The sequence below is a fragment of the Cyrtonyx montezumae genome, unplaced genomic scaffold, assembly GCF_038088225.1.
Source record: "Cyrtonyx montezumae isolate F1298 unplaced genomic scaffold, pur_monq_1.0 scaffold_12, whole genome shotgun sequence".
NCBI classification, from domain to species: domain Eukaryota; kingdom Metazoa; phylum Chordata; class Aves; order Galliformes; family Odontophoridae; genus Cyrtonyx; species Cyrtonyx montezumae.
In genome coordinates, this window is record NW_027071848.1 from 8,616,173 (window position 1) to 8,633,194 (window position 17,022).

The 17,022-nt window shown below is 44.4% G+C and overlaps 1 protein-coding gene across 1 annotated transcript in view; it reads right to left on the reverse strand.

The window, feature by feature from the left end:
* Positions 1-3,759: 3,759 nt before the first annotated feature.
* Positions 3,760-17,022, reverse strand: part of MTMR2 (myotubularin related protein 2) — a 57,908-nt gene continuing 44,645 nt past the window's right edge. The window contains exons 8-15 of the mRNA XM_065729995.1: positions 13,732-13,881; positions 12,743-12,931; positions 11,609-11,794; positions 10,557-10,763; positions 8,954-9,046; positions 7,465-7,578; positions 5,864-6,040; positions 3,760-5,050 (exon numbers count right to left, since the gene is read on the reverse strand). Of these exons, the coding sequence (XP_065586067.1) occupies positions 4,889-5,050; positions 5,864-6,040; positions 7,465-7,578; positions 8,954-9,046; positions 10,557-10,763; positions 11,609-11,794; positions 12,743-12,931; positions 13,732-13,881 (1,278 nt within the window). The 3' untranslated portion in view covers positions 3,760-4,888. The remainder of the gene's footprint in view (positions 5,051-5,863; positions 6,041-7,464; positions 7,579-8,953; positions 9,047-10,556; positions 10,764-11,608; positions 11,795-12,742; positions 12,932-13,731; positions 13,882-17,022) is intronic.

The window sequence follows — 17,022 nt, forward strand, 5'->3', positions numbered from 1 at the left end:
GGTCATTCAACCTTAACGATTCTATGATTCTTTGTCACCATGGTGGGATCTTCTCATCACAGGAGTGCTGCAGTGATGGCTGCAAGTTCTTCAGAAGGAACAGGCAAGGAAGGAGTGGCAGTGGGGTGGCTCTCTATGTTGGGGAGTGTTTTGATTTTGTAGAGCTCAGTGTTAGTAACTATAAAGTTCTTATGGCTAAGGATTGGGGGAAGGCCAATGAGGTGACATCCTGGTGGGAGTCTGTTGTAGATAACCAACCAGGGTGAAGAGGCAGATGAAGCATTCTACAAGCAGCTGGAGAAAGTCAAATTGTCACTAGCCCTTGTTCTTGTGGGGAACTTCAACTTACCCAACATTTCTTGGAAATATAATACAGCAGAGAGAAAAGCCTAGGAGGTTCCTGGACTGTGTGGAAAATAACTACCTGACACAGCTGATAAGAGCCTACCAGGGACATGCCCAGTTAGAACTGCTGTTCACAAACCAAGGAGGGCTGGAGGGGGAGTGTGGCCAGCAGCTTGAGGGATGTGTTCTTCCCCCTCTGCTCTGATGAAGCATGTCTGGAGTACTGTGTACAAATTTGTACAGCTTTAAAAAGGTATCTCCTACAGAGAGCCCACTGGAGGGCAACAGAGATGGCAAGGGGCCTGGAGGTGAGGGTGACAGAGCACTGGAACAGGCTGCCCAAGTGGTTGTGGAGTCTCTCCAGCTGTATGTGTCCACGTTCATTACAGGAGAGTTGGACTGGATGCCCTTTAAGGGTTCCTTCCAACCCAAATGATTCTATGATTTTCACCTTGGTGAGAAGCGTTATAAGGAGGATCTAGGGAACTACAGGCCTGTCAGCCTGACCTCTGTATTGAGGAAGGTTATGGAGCAGATCATCTTGACTGTGATCATACAGTGTGTGCAGGACAAACATGGGATCAGATTCAGTCAGCGTGGGTTCATGAGAGGTGGGTCCTGCCTGCCCAGCCTCATCCCCTATGACCAGATGACTCACTTGGTGGATGAAAGGCTGTCTACCTGGACTTCAGCAAAGCTTTTGACACTGTTTCCCACAGTATTCTCCAGCAGAAGCTGCAGCCTATGGCTGGAACGTGTGTGCTCTTCACTGAGTAAAGAACTGGCTGGAGAGCTGTGCCCAGAGACTGCTGGTGAATAGAGTTAAATCCAGCTGATGACCAGTCAAGAGTGGCATTCCCCAGGCGTCACTACTGGGCCTGTCCTGTTCAGTATCTTTATTGATGACTTGTATGAGGGAATTGAGTGCACCCTCAGTAAATTTGCAGATGACACCAAGTTGGCTGGAAGTGCTGATCACGTTGAGTGCCGGAAGGCCCTACAGGGGGATCTGGATAGCTGGGCTGAGGCCAGTGGGATGAAGTCCAACGAGACCAAGAGCTGGGTCATGCACTTGGGTCACAGCAACCTCATGCATTGCTACAGGCATGGGGCAGAGCGGCTGGAGGGCTGTGTGTGGAGATGTTCAGCTGAGCATCAACCAACACTTCCAATCACGAGCCAGGAGTGTGCCCAGGTGCCCAAGAAGGCCAATGGCATGCTGGCTTGCATCAGAAATAGCACAGCCAGCAGGAGCAGGGAGGTGATCATCCTTCTGTACTCAGAACTGGTGAGGCTGCACCTCAAGTGCTGTGTTCAGTTCTGAGCCCCTCACTACAAGACACTGAAGCCCTGGAGTGAGTCCAGAGAAGGGCAACAAAGCAGTGAAGGGTCTGAAGCACAAGTCTTATGGGGAGTAGCTGAGGAATCTGAGACTGTTTAATCTGGAGGAGGCTCAGATGAGACCTTATTGCCCCTTACAAGTTCTCTGACAGGAGCTTGTGGTGAGGAGGGGGTTGGCCTCTTCTCTCAGGTAACAGCAGTAGGAGAGGAGGTGACGGCCTCAAGTTGTGTCAGGGGAGGTTCAAGTTAGGTACTGGGAAAAGCTTCTTTTCAGAAATTGTGAGGTACTGGCACAGGCTGCCCAGGGAGGTGGTGCAGTCACTGTCCCTGGAGGTGTTCAAGAACTGTGGAGATGTGACACTGAGGGACATGATTAGTAGGCATGGTAGGAATGGGCTGACAGCTGGGCTACAGTATCTTAGAGGTCTTTTCCAACCCTAATGGTTCTATGAAAGCAGCAATTCCTCTGAATTATCTATGCTGCAGTATTATGTCCTTTCCAGTATGTTTTTTTCCTTGTTGTGGTGAGTACTAGCAAACTGGAAGTAAAGTGAGAGTCAGAGTTGTCTACCCTGGGTGTAGCTGAATGAGTAGAGAACTCTGTATGGTCAACACAGAAGTCAAACTCGGCCTGGAAGAAGGGATTTAAGTTTAGTTACCTCTAGGAGAGGCACCCTGTTTGTTTTCTTACATCTGCAGCACAGAAGGTTTTAGCTATGAGAAGGTGGAAGCTGCTTACTACACCTGGAGTGACACTGCTCCATTAAACTGGGGACACGTGCTTTGTGCAGCTGGAGCAACCACTCAGACAACTCATCCTCAAGGGTCCTGAAAATTAGTAACTGAAGCTATCATTGCTAATTTTGCTTAGAAATGATGGATGGAGATTAGTTTGCTCAAAGGAGGGTTAACATCAGCATTATGTCAGGCTGTCTTAGATCAAATGAAAAACATAGTCAATGTAAGCCCTAAGCCCTCTTCTGACTTATGAGTGCAGTGCCCAAGTTGGAATTATTTCTACTAGAAGTGAGTGTCACAGAGCAGGCCTTGAGTTGTTGTTTCCAAATATCTCAGTGAAGTTGGATTTAGCATAAGTTACGTGGAAAAAGGTGAATGTTCCTTTCTCACAGATGTGACTGTACTAAAACTCTGGAAATTGCAGAAATTGGTTATTTTTCACTTTTGTGAAAGTATTTTTGTAATACTTTTTGGTTAAATACCATTTGTTATTCTACTCAGGCATAGCTGTCCAAAGATAACCTGCTTTCCAGTCATTCTGAATTTCAGAGTTCAAATAACAGCATCTTGCAAGTCCATCTGTAAGAACAAAAACAAGTAGGATTAGCGTGTCAAATGCAAAATTCAGTGCTGTTTTATTATGTGTCTACAACTCCTTTGGCTTTGATAACTGCACAGTAGAAAACATGAGCACAGGAAAAACTTCATCCATTTCTCATTTTTATTAGTGTTAAACCAATCAGCTTTAATTAAAAAAAAACAACAAAATATACACATGTAGTCCATTTGCTAATACAGAATAATGCTATGACCCATCTTACACAATGATTGTACTTTACAGTAAATCTGCCTTTCAACCTTAAAGCACATTTAAGTCTTTCAGAAGTTATTTTGAGTGGGTTCTTTGCACTAATGAGACATGAAGTTATCATGCTCCCCTGTAACAAGTGCAGCAATGTTCTACAATCTGTTAATCAAATAGACTGCAGCTGGAAATGGTTCTTCCCTCTGCAGGAATGGGAGGATTCTGAAAGAGCTTTATGTACAAATTGGTCTACTCTTAAACACTCTCAAAGAAATATTTCTCTGTCTTGGGAGAAAGGCTGAGAGAAAAAGCATGATGTGTATATTAAATAGGTGCCCACTGTATGGCTCCTATTGTATAAAAACAGTGCTAGAACTCAGACTAAGCCATGACCTCAGTGCAGAGATGAAAAGCAGCCTGGAGCAAAGCTCCTTGTGGATACACAACTTCACTGGAAGCCCTGTCACCTACAACCTCTTGCTTATGCATCTGACAAACATTCAGTGAAACCATGACTGCTGCATTGCTTATCTACTTCTACAATAAAATCTGTAATAAAATCAAATTTTGATCTCCTTTTAGTCAGATGACCCTAATTCTTGAAGTACACTATGAGGAAAAAAAGACTTAAAAGCTAGGGCTCAGAAACCAACTAAGCTTTTTAGTCAACTGGAATATTAAGTACCAGTTGTGATGCAGGCAGAAAGGCTTCTTTGGTTGTTACAGTTGCTTCCATTAGTTAGCAGTAAGCTTGAACTACCTTAAATACATCACTATGGTCCTGCACAGAAGCGTTAAAATCACAAGTAATGCTTACCCAAGCAAAATGAAATGACTGATCCCAGCAGTTTACATGCATCCCTTGGCGTTCCACTACCTTTCTCCTGATGTGGATGAGGCACTGGAGAACAGAAGAGCTGCAGGAAGCCTAGGGGGAGCCATGCTCTGCTCTCTCCCTCAGAAATAAAGGTGCTTAATTTACATCCTGGCACACTCACTGTAAACCATAAGCAAAAATCTAAAGTTGCAAAGATGGAAGTAAACATTGTCCTATAAAGTTAAGTCATGTAAGTTGCTCCTCTACCACCACGTGTTGGTAGAAGATGCCCTTCTTACGTAAGGCATCGTTTTACATGGCTTCCCAAAATCTAGTGAAAGTGAGAACGGTGATATGTTTTGGATTCTAGCACTACCTCCCTTGGTATGTTGGCAAACGTTCTCACGCTGCTCTGCCTATGTTAATACCACAGCTGCATGCCATAACATGGTGAGATTCAATACTTCTTTTAGCAAAGGGGAGCCTTTTCAAACTCCCGAGGCAACATTTTTCCTACACAGTACTTCATTCTAGCACACAGTCCCTTTTGTAAAGCAAGGTGATTTCCAACACGTAAGTGAACAAGGAAAGAGCTCTAGGTTTCTCTTAGGTGGCAAGTGCAATTGGCTTGTGTTATAATCTAGCCACTGAGAAGGTTAATTGCATAGGGGGCTACGTTTGTTTTTGCTTAAGCTTCTGTTAGTGATACAGTACTAATAAATTACCCTGGAGAGAAATAAATAAATAGGTTGGCATCCCCCAGACACTGCAAAGGAAACCCAGAGCGTTCCAGGAAAGCGGTCCTGATGCTCCTGGGAAGGTACTCAGCCCACAAGTCCAGATCATACCACTGTCTGTACGGGAGTGACGCACTGCGCGGGAGAGCCAGCTCTCTCTGAGGACGAGGTGGAACGGTTGGTGATTTCTCTCTGCAGTTCCTCCACTTTCTTCTGCAGCTCGGCCCGCTTGGCAAGAAGCTCCTTGTAGCGGTTGTGGACAGGCTCCTGCAAGAAAACCTGTAGCTGAGTGTTGGAAGGCAAGGGTGCAAGCCTGAACCGCACCATGGCGCCTCCACTCTTGCACTTTCATTTACCCATCACATGTAGGCTAACAGTGGCTAAACAAGACCTAGTGTGTATCTTGATAGATGACAGAGCTCTAATCTCTGCTGTTTCTTGGGAGATGCCAGCCCTAGCTCCTCAGCCCAGCCATAATTTCAGAACTCTGGAGAATAGGGCAGCAAATGTTTTTCTAACTGCCTGAGAATTTCTATCCCTTCCTACATAGAAGTGACTTAAGCATTTAGGGCCATATTCATGCTGCTTATCTCAGTTGCCTGCCTTGGGCAAGCCAGTTCGCCTGCTGTAAAATTTCAAGGCCATAAGCAACGGTTGCACCACTGGGCCTTAGGCAACCAAAGTAAGCAGCAGGTTTCCTAGCCCCAGGACTCTACTTGCAGCCCCAGAGCTCAGATCTAGAGTCCTGTATTCAAAGAATCTTTGTTTTTCAGGTTCTCTTCTAAAGAAGAAGCACTTCAGGTGATGGTTTTCTTGCTACTCCAATTTTACCAATTGCGAAGCAGCTTCAGCTCCTGCAAGTTTCACAAGGTGGCGATCTCCAGCCAGCCACCATCCGCACTTGCCGCTCTTTTCACTTGCTTGTGTCTTCGGCTTTTGTTTTTAGATCTAAGCAGCGGCAGTCTGAGTCCGAGCATTACTTCTTGTGCTTTTAAAGGCCCTGAGCTCCACTGTGACAGCATTAATACTAGCACAGAGGGAAAGAAAGGCAGGATCCATGGGACTGCAACAAGCCTGTACCTGCGGCTTCATCCTGGGGTTCCAGCGGATGTAGTAGCCGACCCACAGCTCGAGGTGCCGCATGCTGGCCACGGGGTACAGGACATGGTTGGAGTAGCTCACATACAAGGGGTTAGTGAAGTCCTCCAGCTGGCTGTTAATGTAGGACCAAAGTGACACGGTCTTTTTTGGAAGGCTCTGTAAGAGAAGGGGTGGAGGAGGCTTTATTTCCCATACTAGCACTTATCTACAAAGCTTTATGAGGACTTAAATAGCATTACATATGCCTGTCATTAATACAGATCTGGTTGCCTTCTTGTAGCTTAAAAAGAATTCTTCTTTTGATGTGGTTACTGGAATCGAAGCACATGGATGCAGGCAGGCAGGCACACACGCACCCTGGCATGGAAACAGCCCGTGCTCTCAGCACAGCCCCAGAGTCACAGCACAAGGGGACACAGCTCAGAACTGGCATGTGAACTCTGGGTACTTTGGTTACGCTTTAGCTCTTTAAAGTGGGCCCAGAGGACTTGCTGGAGCAAGTAATTTTTTCGGGGGGGGGGGGAAGGAGGTAGAAAAAAAAAAGAAAAATCCATGTGACTTAAATCCTGATGTAGTGATTAGGCTTGTGAATAGTCCCAGTGAAACGGCTGTAGAAGAGTTTTCTAGATAGAGTACTTTGCTAGACTGAGTCTTTAAGACAAAACAAAACAGCAAACCACAAAGAGCATGCAGGTTTTCTTTTCTGGAAATTCAGTCACTGTGGACTCAAAAAAAAAACAGGGACTGATTTCACTTCAGTATAACACTATCTCTCTGTATTACAGCAATTATTTTCTATGTTATTTTTTAACCAGTGTGCTGTCAAACACAGCAGTGTCCTCTGGGATGTTGGGCTGCAATGTTTCAGTGATAACATTCTTCACTCTTAGGGAAGAGAATGAGTGTCGCTCCCTCTGACTCCAGGCTGGTGGTGAGGAAGACACCACTGAATGGATCTGAACATACACATCTACACACAGTCCTCCTGGAACCAGTCACAAATCAGCCTAGAATTACAGATTTATAGGGGCTGGAAGGGACCTCTAGAGATCATTGAGTCCAATCCCTCTGGCAAAGCAGGCTCCCTAGAACAGAGTGCAGGGCAGAGCTGGCTGATGGAAGGGCCTACAGGCACGTTCTTTCTCAAACTAGAAGCTCTGTCCTCCCCCAGAAAAATGTAAGCACAGCCAAAAACTCAAGCTGAGACCTGTTACTTCTTGTAATCTGTGTGTGCAGAATGACAACTCATTAGTTTAAACCAAAAGGAAAAGGGAGGGTAAAAAGGTACCAGCTTCCAGAGATAAGTTTATGTTAAACTAAAGGTCAAAGAAAAATTGCGTTTCCAATTACTGAAGAGACACCAGGAGCTGCTGAAAGACTCAGTGAAAAGAATGGGTGTGTGCAGAAGAGTATCCATCCTCACAGAGAACAGCTGACACAAAGTGCAAAAGACCCTGTGCGTCCCAGCAGCTAAGATGGGGGCTTGACAGTACCTACCACTAGCTTCAATTTCTCTAGCACCATCTGTCCAGCTAAAGCAATCACAGCACCATACCTCCACCTTGGAGAGAAGCTCTTACCTCCTTCACTCTCTGCTGCTCACTGCTGCACAGGAATGTCCCAAATAAACAGCTGTACAGGTGGTCCAGGATGGTTATCAGGAAGTACTCGTTGAACTCAAATGCTGTGGGAAACTTCAGACAGAACCAGAAAAGCAGTTGGGATTTTAGAACAGCAGTTGCAAATAAACTTTCTCCCACTCTGGTAAGGAGCTTGCTTGCCTCTCATTTCTAAGACAGCATTTGCCTCTGTTCTGCAGCTGGCTGGATATTCTGGGTCATGTTTGCTCCTCCCAGGAGCAAGTTTCTCTCTTGGAAAGCTGCTTTACATGTGCAGAGAGGTATTCTGAGCAAAAGCTGGAGGCTGGAAGGATCTGACCGCTGTGCTTACACACACTCAGTGCTGTTTCAAGTTGAAGCTTGCTCTGCTGTGCCTGTCCCCAGTGACAGACCATTCAACCAGACTGCAAACAAAAGTCTGGAGCACATGTGAAATGAAACATAAAGAAACAGAAATTCCCTGGGGCCAAATGGAAATCATGTGTGTGTCCAACAGAGTGCGTTGCAGAGGGCACAGCACAGGGGCATCATGCAACACAGATCAGTGCAACCAACAGAGGCATACTAGGGGCTGTGGTTGCTGCTGATGTACAAATACAGATCCATGACAAGGAGAAGAACTTGAGCTCCACAAAGGGACAAAAGGAATGCATGCAGCAAACGGCAAAGATGGGGAAGACAGCGGGAGGCCTTCCTGCCTTGGACAACACCTTTCTCTCCCCTGACTACACTGGCTGCAGTTCTCACCTCACCATCAGGATGCCGAGGGCAGCAGAATAGAGGCAATTTTAGAGGAAGATAAAGTCTTGCTCTTTCTCTGCTTGGATACAGTACAGCTTCATATATTGTAGCATTTTTTTCCAATTTCATCCATCATAGTTCATAAGTTCATAAGTTCATAAGTTCATAAGGTTGGAAAGGACCTATAAGATCATCTAGTCCAACCATCCTCCTATCACTATCTCTACCCAACTACTAAATTAAGTCCTTTAGCACCTCATCTAAACGCTTCTTGAACAGCGCTAGGGATGGTGCCTCAACCACCTCCCTAGGCAGGCCATTCCAGTGCCTGACCACTCTTTCAAAAAAGAAATGCTTCCTGAGGTCTAATCTAAATCTTCCCTGGCGCAACTTGTGGCCATTCCCTCTCGTCCTGTTCATGATAAGCCTTTTTTTTTTTCAGGGTGGCAAGCTCCTCACAAGCTCACATTCATGTAAGCAGGGCCCACTGGCTAGCTAATCTGACACAAGAGTACATTACAGCCTTCCTTCACAGCTGTACATTCAGGCTCCCTGCTAAATTGAGACAGCCAAGAAACTTGTCAGAGTCCAACAAAACAAAAGTAGAAGCCCAGGAAGGAAAGCCTGCGTAGGTCAGCTTAGAAATGACTCCTGGGGCCAGACCTTGTGTGGTACAGTGGCTTTGCAGGCATGCTGCTCAGCACTTTACCTGTCTTGTCATCTGCCAGACACAGTCAATGAACTGGAGGAAGACAGGAGAGCGATCTGCATCTGCGTGATTCTTATCTCCATGGCCAACTCTCTAGAACAGAGCAGGACAAAGAATGTCAGATGCACAGAGCTTCATGGGGAAGCTGCTGGGCTTTCATATCAGCAATCCAAGACTACACCAACAGATTTAAACAGGTTCAAATCCATCTTGATTTTGCTCTGTCCACATAAGTGGGTAAAGCAGTAAAGGACAGCTACTCCCTTTGTCTTTGAAGTGAAATTTCTTTATGGGGATATTTTCATGTTAAATTAAAATGAGTTGTTTGAGTAAAGGCTCCAGATGCTATACTGGCACTGATTTCAGTTAATAGCTAAAGTTCAGAGGAAAAAAAAATCAGAATGCTTTTTGCTTCAGTTGCAGCTGTCATCCTGGCTACTTCAGTAGTAGAGTTTGCTGGATCTAAACACTACCTACAGACACAGCATGTGGTGATAACCATCACACAACACCTCACAGCTTCCAAGCACTGTACAAACACTAACTCAGCCCATCTCCTGCCACCTCAAGTGATGCAATTAAGAAAGTAGCCCCAGAAGCAGGCCTCCAATCCTGACCACGCTGTGTGGCCCTGGATAAGAAAGTGAGGCATGACTCCTTACTACTATATAGCATATTACTGGTATACATTACTCATGAGCTCTGTACACTGTACAAAGGCAGAACAAGAGCATGGAAGTCATGGAGTTACCTCTTCTTGTAATTCTGTTGTCCTCTTAGCAGAGGAAATTAGTATCATTATCTCCTTTGTACAGACAGGGAAGTAAAAATGCTCACAGTTCATATACCAGATAGCAGTATTACTGAAGCAGAATGCTCGGTGCAGTTGCTCAGTGCCTCAGTTATCCCACCTTCTTCAGTGATAGAGAACAGAATTTGATTACACAAATCACCATCGCTGCACCTACTGTAAACAGACCTTGTTCTAACCTTTGCCAAAATAAACCACAAGAGAACAGCTACAAGCAAAACACTGTAGGAACAAAGACCAAATGGATACTACTGAAGCATTTTCCCAGTACAAATCATAACAAACAGCCAAATCACAGGCTCACAAAGCTGCCCCTCTGCACACATCCATGATCTCAAACTGCTAGTCTTTTGCCTAAACATTAAAAGCTTCCCTAAAAGCAAAACGTGCCCAAAGAAAATGTGAGATCAAGGCCACCACAAAATTCCCCAGCCTCTTCAGTACTAAGGCATTTGTTGACAATGCCCAGGCAGCCTAAAAAAATGGACTGAACTGAAAACACAAACAAAATACCCACCCTTTGCCAATTCCCAGCTTATGCTGAACCCAGAGCACACTGCTAGTTTAAGACTGACCATGAGAGCTAAGAAATTAAATGCTACCTGTTCCTCCTATCTAACCAAGGCTGTCTCCAAGAAGCTTAAGAGATGCTAGCAATTACAGATAGAAAACAGGAGCAGTAGCATTCATCTTTCTTCTGGTAGGAGACTTCTCATGGAAAATGCTCAACTCCTTTGAAAATCCCTTCAGGGTGCACAAAAACTTTCTGTTCAGCACCTTCCAAGGACTCACCATCTGAAATCTGTGTCCAAAGCTCAGCCACTCCTTCTCCACTAGCACCTCAAAGCCCCTGATAGTTCGGTAGTAGCCATCTAACATCAGCAGAGAGAGAGAGGTGAGCTGGGCTGTCCGGTCCCAGCCATCACTGCAGTGTACAACCACAGATGTCTTCCCTGACTCCACCTTGTCAGCAATCCTCAGGGCTCCAGCAAGAATGAGCTGGGACAAGAAAAAGAAAGTTACAAAAATCTCTTTGGAACAGAAACTGTGCATGACAAATGGCTACTGACAACGTAAGACAAACCAAGGGCTATATCTGCCTCAAGGAGAATGGTAAAGCAGTTCCAACTTCTTTATAACTATGGCAGCAAATTGGTGAACACATTTTTTTGTAATGATGACACATCTAACCCATAATGTAGGCACAGCTCTAAAAATGCCCCTGCTTTAAGCTTGGCCACCCTTGGACTGGGCAGGATTTCAGCCCAGGAGCATTCTGTGTCTCAAAATGGCCACTGCCTTGCAATTGTATGAGAAGCAGAATGAGCCCTTTCTGCATTAGAAATGGTAGAGAATGTAATCTGTACATTTTTTAGGACAGAAAGCTTAGTTTAATGAGCATTTGTAGAAGCTGAAGCATTTTGCCCCAGTCATTTTGATTCTGCTTCAATTCCTGAAAGGCTGAGAAGGCACCAGCTCCCAACACCTGCTGGTCTGGGCCAGGCAGCAACACCTGGATGGAAAAGATCCCAGAGTTGAGAGGTTGGAAACTGAGACTCTTACGTTCACAGAAAGGCATTCATGGTTACACATTACCCAGGAACACATTTTGCTTCTGGAATACCATCTTTCAGTATTTTGACACCCCTCTCCTGTACTCTTTGCCACCCTCTTCCGAATTCCTCATCCCCAGAAACTGTAGTTTTGTTGTCTTTAAATTGGAAATCATTATATTTTAATCTTAAGTAATGAAGAGGATCTGTCACTGGAGTTGCTCTAGATGCCTTTTCCAACAGACAGATTGGTACAGACTCAGCTATAAGAGTGGATGCATATATGCATACCTTGATATGCTCTAGCCAGTGAGTTGATTCTAAATTAGACAGCCAGTGAGTCTCTTCGATATTGGGATACACAATTTCTTTCAGTTTTCTCAATGACTCTCTCATGACATGAATATTGTGAATGTCCAGGAACACTAATTCTGCATTCTGATAGGCATCCTCACTCTCATAACCTCCTCCTTTAGCCTGAAAAAAAAAAAAGCATAAAAATTACTAAGTGAAAACATATTTGATATTTTATTCCAATAGTTTGTCTGAGCAAATACAAGCTGACAAAACAGTACAGTGTCTATGCTATCTAAAGCACTGGATTTATCTTATAATTGAGAACAAATATATACATGGACACATTCTGTGTCTCATTCCTGCAACAGTAATGAATGCTATAATTTTTACTGAATAATATCACACTACAAGCTTTCTTTCTCTCAGTAATTATCATTTATCCCCATTCAAGCTGCTAGCTCATTAGATTCACTATTCTGTCATTTACAAATTTACCATACTATTACAGAGGAGTATATCCCACACACTAATTGCCTTTCTTAAGTATTGGGAAAGACAGATTAAAAAAAAAATCCGTTTTAGTGCAGCAAAGTAGTTCTACCATTAAAACACGGCTTTAAGTGATAGCATGAGACACAACAGCAGGAAGAACAACAGCAATACTCCTGGACATTAGACAACAGAAGGTAATGTTCTGAAATTATAGATCATGATGCCTTATTTTCAGAAGAGAGGGGCATTCCCTGCTCCCATCAGGTTTAACATGGACAGGAGTTCTTGATACTCTCAGAGGAGGCAGATGTCCATTCACGTGGTTTGAAAAATGATGATGCACCAGACCCAGCATGTTAGAGTCTCTCTGTTACACACTACTGGTCTCAGTATCCTGTTCCTCTTTTGGCCATCTTAATTTCTCCCTTAATCTCATTTCAAGTTACGTATTAATCCAAACAAACCTTTAGTGTTCATATCTACTGATACTTATGCAGGTGCAGCAGTCTGCCTAGTGAATCAGATCACCATGTATGTACTCTCAGGGATTCTCAGGAATAGTTTGAAGTGTTGGTGGGATGTGTGCTCTAGATGACTACATTCCCAGCTCTTGACAAAAGAAACAAAAAAGCTGACCTTATTGGCTACAGCATTCACACTAGGCCTTGCATCGAATATGAAGATTTTATGGGACTGAGCATTAGAATCCATGATGGCTTGAAGGTACTTTTCATCTTCCTTGCTTCGTTTGCCACTCACTCCCACCATTGGCTGGCTACAGCGAGTAATCGTTGCTTGACTTTCTGGGTGAATCCATGACAATACCTTCAGAAACAAATGAAAAAGAAATGAGGGACAATAAGGATTCATTAAATGAGTGAAGTGTTTTACTTGTAATAGCTTGTTCTGGGATTTTCCCATACACTACCTAGCTCGACAAGGCTGGATTTTATTAAGCCATGATTGAATGAAACAAATGCACTGTACTCATTCATTCTGTACTTATTCATTCTGGTTACATCCCCAAAGTTGAAACAAACAAGAGGTGACTGAATAGGCTCAAGTCTGACTGTTTTCTCACCATTATGTGAGTCACAAAAACACCTTCTCAGCCTGCAGTCACTGGGCTATGTCTTACCTTATGTTACAGCATGTAAAAGTTAAGAACTCTTAGAAGAGATTTAATCTTCTGTAAGCAGGAGAGTTCATCAGTTGCTGCTGCAATAGTCATCACATTGTTGTCTTCTGTCTTTATTTGATTTAGTAAACATTTTTACTAAGAGTATTGCTAAGTATTCCTCTGTCTTGAGTGTCAGAGTAGGACAGACAACAGTAAACAACCAAATAGGACTACTTGGCATTTCCCAGGCACAGAACTGAGATTCAGTCTGGGCTGCACTAAGCTATATTATCTTCTCATTTTCGTTTAGTCTACATCTCTTTCACAACAGTAATTCCAGCAGATAATGCTGTTTTCTAACTCTTCAGACATGTTGCTGTCACTTTTATTATCCATTCACCATTTACTTGCTCCTTGGAATCCACTCAACCTGATCTTAGCATTATTTACAGCCCAAAGGTATGCAACAAAACCACATCAAAGTGGCTTCTTTTGTCACACTCACTGGTATTCGTCCTCTTGATCTGAAAGATGCCACTCTCTTTAATTCTTCATCAGGAATGTTTACGGGCACAGCTAGAATGGCAGGGTAGGTATCACACAGCTCATAGCGCTCGTTAATCTTGCTCAGCCTCCAGCTTTCGTTGGGAATTCCCTGAAGAGGAAACAACAGCAGGTTAGCAAACAAGTTCCTCTGAGGCTTCACCACAGTTAAATTCCAAGACCTGAGACCCAAGGCAACTTTGGTTAATGAAGGGCATTTAGAGCTGGACCCTAGGACTGTGGTATCTTGGTAACTTGCATTTCATGCCGCTTTACAGACATGCAGATGTTTTGCTGAAAATGAAAAATGAAAATCAGAGGACTGCAGGCTGGCTTGTCCAGGGTTAATTAAGTGTAGAGGTTGCAGATGAAGCAAGAGATGAGGTGGTCTCCCAAGAGCTTCTTTAACATCTCTTCTGTTCCTACAATGGTGCTCACAGGTGAGCAAGGAGCAGGGCAGCACCAGTGACTGACAGCCCCCACTCCTCTTACAGCACTTGGCTCAAATAGGGTGGGTGGCAACCAGAGATGGAAAATAGAGCTACCAGACAGGATGGAGGGGAGGTTACAGAGTACATGCAAGCGCACCACTGAACTCAGTGTGCCCTGAGTAGGAAGCAACTCAACACCTTCCAGAGCAGTAACCACCAGCTCACACCTGAAGCACAAGAGGTAAGGTCCTGAAAATCTGTAGCCTGTTTGGCCAATGCGCAGAGGTGACAGATCAAAATGGTGTGGCTCCTACTGTAATGCCTGCAAGGAAAGATTTAAGCAGGCACATACTGCAGCATGGTGAGTGCTGACATGGAGTGGAGAATGCTGTGAGAATACAGATCTACTGCAGGTCTTCTCTGCAGCAGATATGGGCAGGCTCTAATAAACAGCATTTCACTTATTGCACTTCAAGGAGGGTGGTGGGTGACTGGTTTCCCCTGCCATGGCTCCCACAGGAAATAAATGACAAATCTAACACAAGTCAGCCAAGCTGTGGTTGTTACAGCTGACCCACACAGACTGCAGCCAGTTCCCTGACAGAGCAGTGAGTCACACTGTCAGAACAAGACACGGTTAGAAATCTGAGGAGACAGACCTTGTGCCCAATGCTGCTCACACCCAGCTTGTGAACCACCCTTGGTCCTGGGGCACACCCTAGGAAGGAAGTGCTACCACAAGGAATTAGCAAAGCCACCAGGAACGTGAGTACCCAAAAAATTCAGAGGAAGATGTTCTTGGTGCTGTCTGACAGCAAAATTGCAGAAACTACAAACAAACGCTGTATGCACACAGCCCAAGATTACTGATGGGTACAGCAAACTCAGAGGCCACCTGCTGTACACATTAAACTGGTCTCAATCCTATCCTAATGAGTATGTGGCTGTGCTGCAACGTATCCATCAACAGTGCCTGGAGATTCTGTTCCCTTCACCCCCAAATCTGAATTAAAACTACATTACTGGCACACTCTTGACAAATAAAATTGGGTCTGACAGGCAGCTGCACAAAAGAAGAGCTCCTCTACTTTCTACTGAAGCTCATGGAGAAGATTAAGCAATGTAAAGCATCCTCTTCACAGCACCAGGCAGAATGGCTTCAGTACACATTGATTAGTTCAGAGCTGACACCTCCAAAGCTCCAGGTCTTGCAGACACTTTTGCTGCCAAATGAAATCTTTTGTCCGCAATACCCTAGGCAAAAAAAAATCCATGACAACCCCTAAAGGAATAAAAGAGGGTGCACGTCACTGAGGTTTTCATTTCCTTTGAATCACAGGGAACGTCCTGAATCAGAGCACCACCCAAAGACAGCTTTGAATTCAGACTGTGATTTCCTCTAAGGACTCGAAGCAAGCAGAAATAAGCAAAGTGGGCTGGAAGGGTGCTGAACTTGCATCTTCCCAGGACATTTGCCTCAGTGCAGTGCATTTATTCATGTTGCTTCAGGTTTTCACTTTCTCCAGCTGGAATCAACAGGAAAAGTTAAACACAATATAAAGCATATTGTCATTTCCTCATATAAGATGCATTTTCACTGTTTCCTGGTAAGTTGTAAGCCCATTGGTGATCCTTGACATGGAGCAACTTCTGAACTGTGCCCAAGAATGGTCTGGGAGAAGGCTGGTTGGCCTTACAAACCTCTCTCATCTCTGCTCCTTTGTGGCTCAAAGTCACCTCCCTCAGGGTCCAGCTGTGCAACTGTAGCTCAGACTGGCAAGGATATTGCAAAGTTACGAGGAAGTGCTGTGAGAAAATCGACAGAGAGATAAGAAACATAAAGCTACAGATACAGGAAGAAGAGTGTTGAGATGGGGATCACTGTAAAGTTTCAAGAGAAAGAGCTCTACCGTGAAAAAATCCTAAAGGAAAAAACAAGAGTCTCGTGGGCAGCCACTGGGTGAAGGCCAACAACAGGATCATCCTGTGTGGTGGTGTTGGCATTACTGGTGGAAAAAAGCAACAGCAACTCAACCAAGGAAGGTGCAGACAGGCTGATCTTTCTCCTCTCATTGATGCCTGCCTGACCAAGAAAGGCTCTGCTGATGTTGTCACTAGCCCAGTAGCTAGCTAAATCCCAGCTATATTTTCATGTGCTAGACAGTAAATTTATACTTTCAGTCTGCTGGCAGAGCATCTTCATGTGAGCCTGAAGATGCTCAAAACCACTCACTCAAAAGAAGGACTGAAGCCATGCCTGGAACTTGCCATGAAGGCAATGCTCAGGAACACTCCTTACAGCCATATCATCTAACCATACAGACACAGCCTCTGTGTCATCTCCATGCACAAAGCAAACTCAGTTTCATTATGGCTAGTCATTCACACCTTACTTTCACCACCCGTGCCCGGTTACCATTTGACCTAGACGTTGCACGCCTTCTAGAAGATGGAATTTGCTTTGTCTGCAAGTTAAAAGACAAGCTGAAGACAAACCAGCACAGTGCTGAAATGAACACTTTGCAAAACATAGTGTGTTTAAATTTAAACACATGATGATCTTTCACTGATATGAAAAAACATCATGTCCTTGCAGGATATCTCTCTACTGAACCTAGCAGACTGATTCATAAGTTCATAAGTTCATAAGGTTGGAAAGGACCTATAAGATCATCTAGTCCAACCATCCTCCTATCACTATCTCTACCCAACTACTAAATTAAGTCCTTTAGCACCTCATCTAAACGCTTCTTGAACAGCGCTAGGGATGGTGCCTCAACCACCTCCCTAGGCAGGCCATTCCAGTGCCTGACCACTCTTTC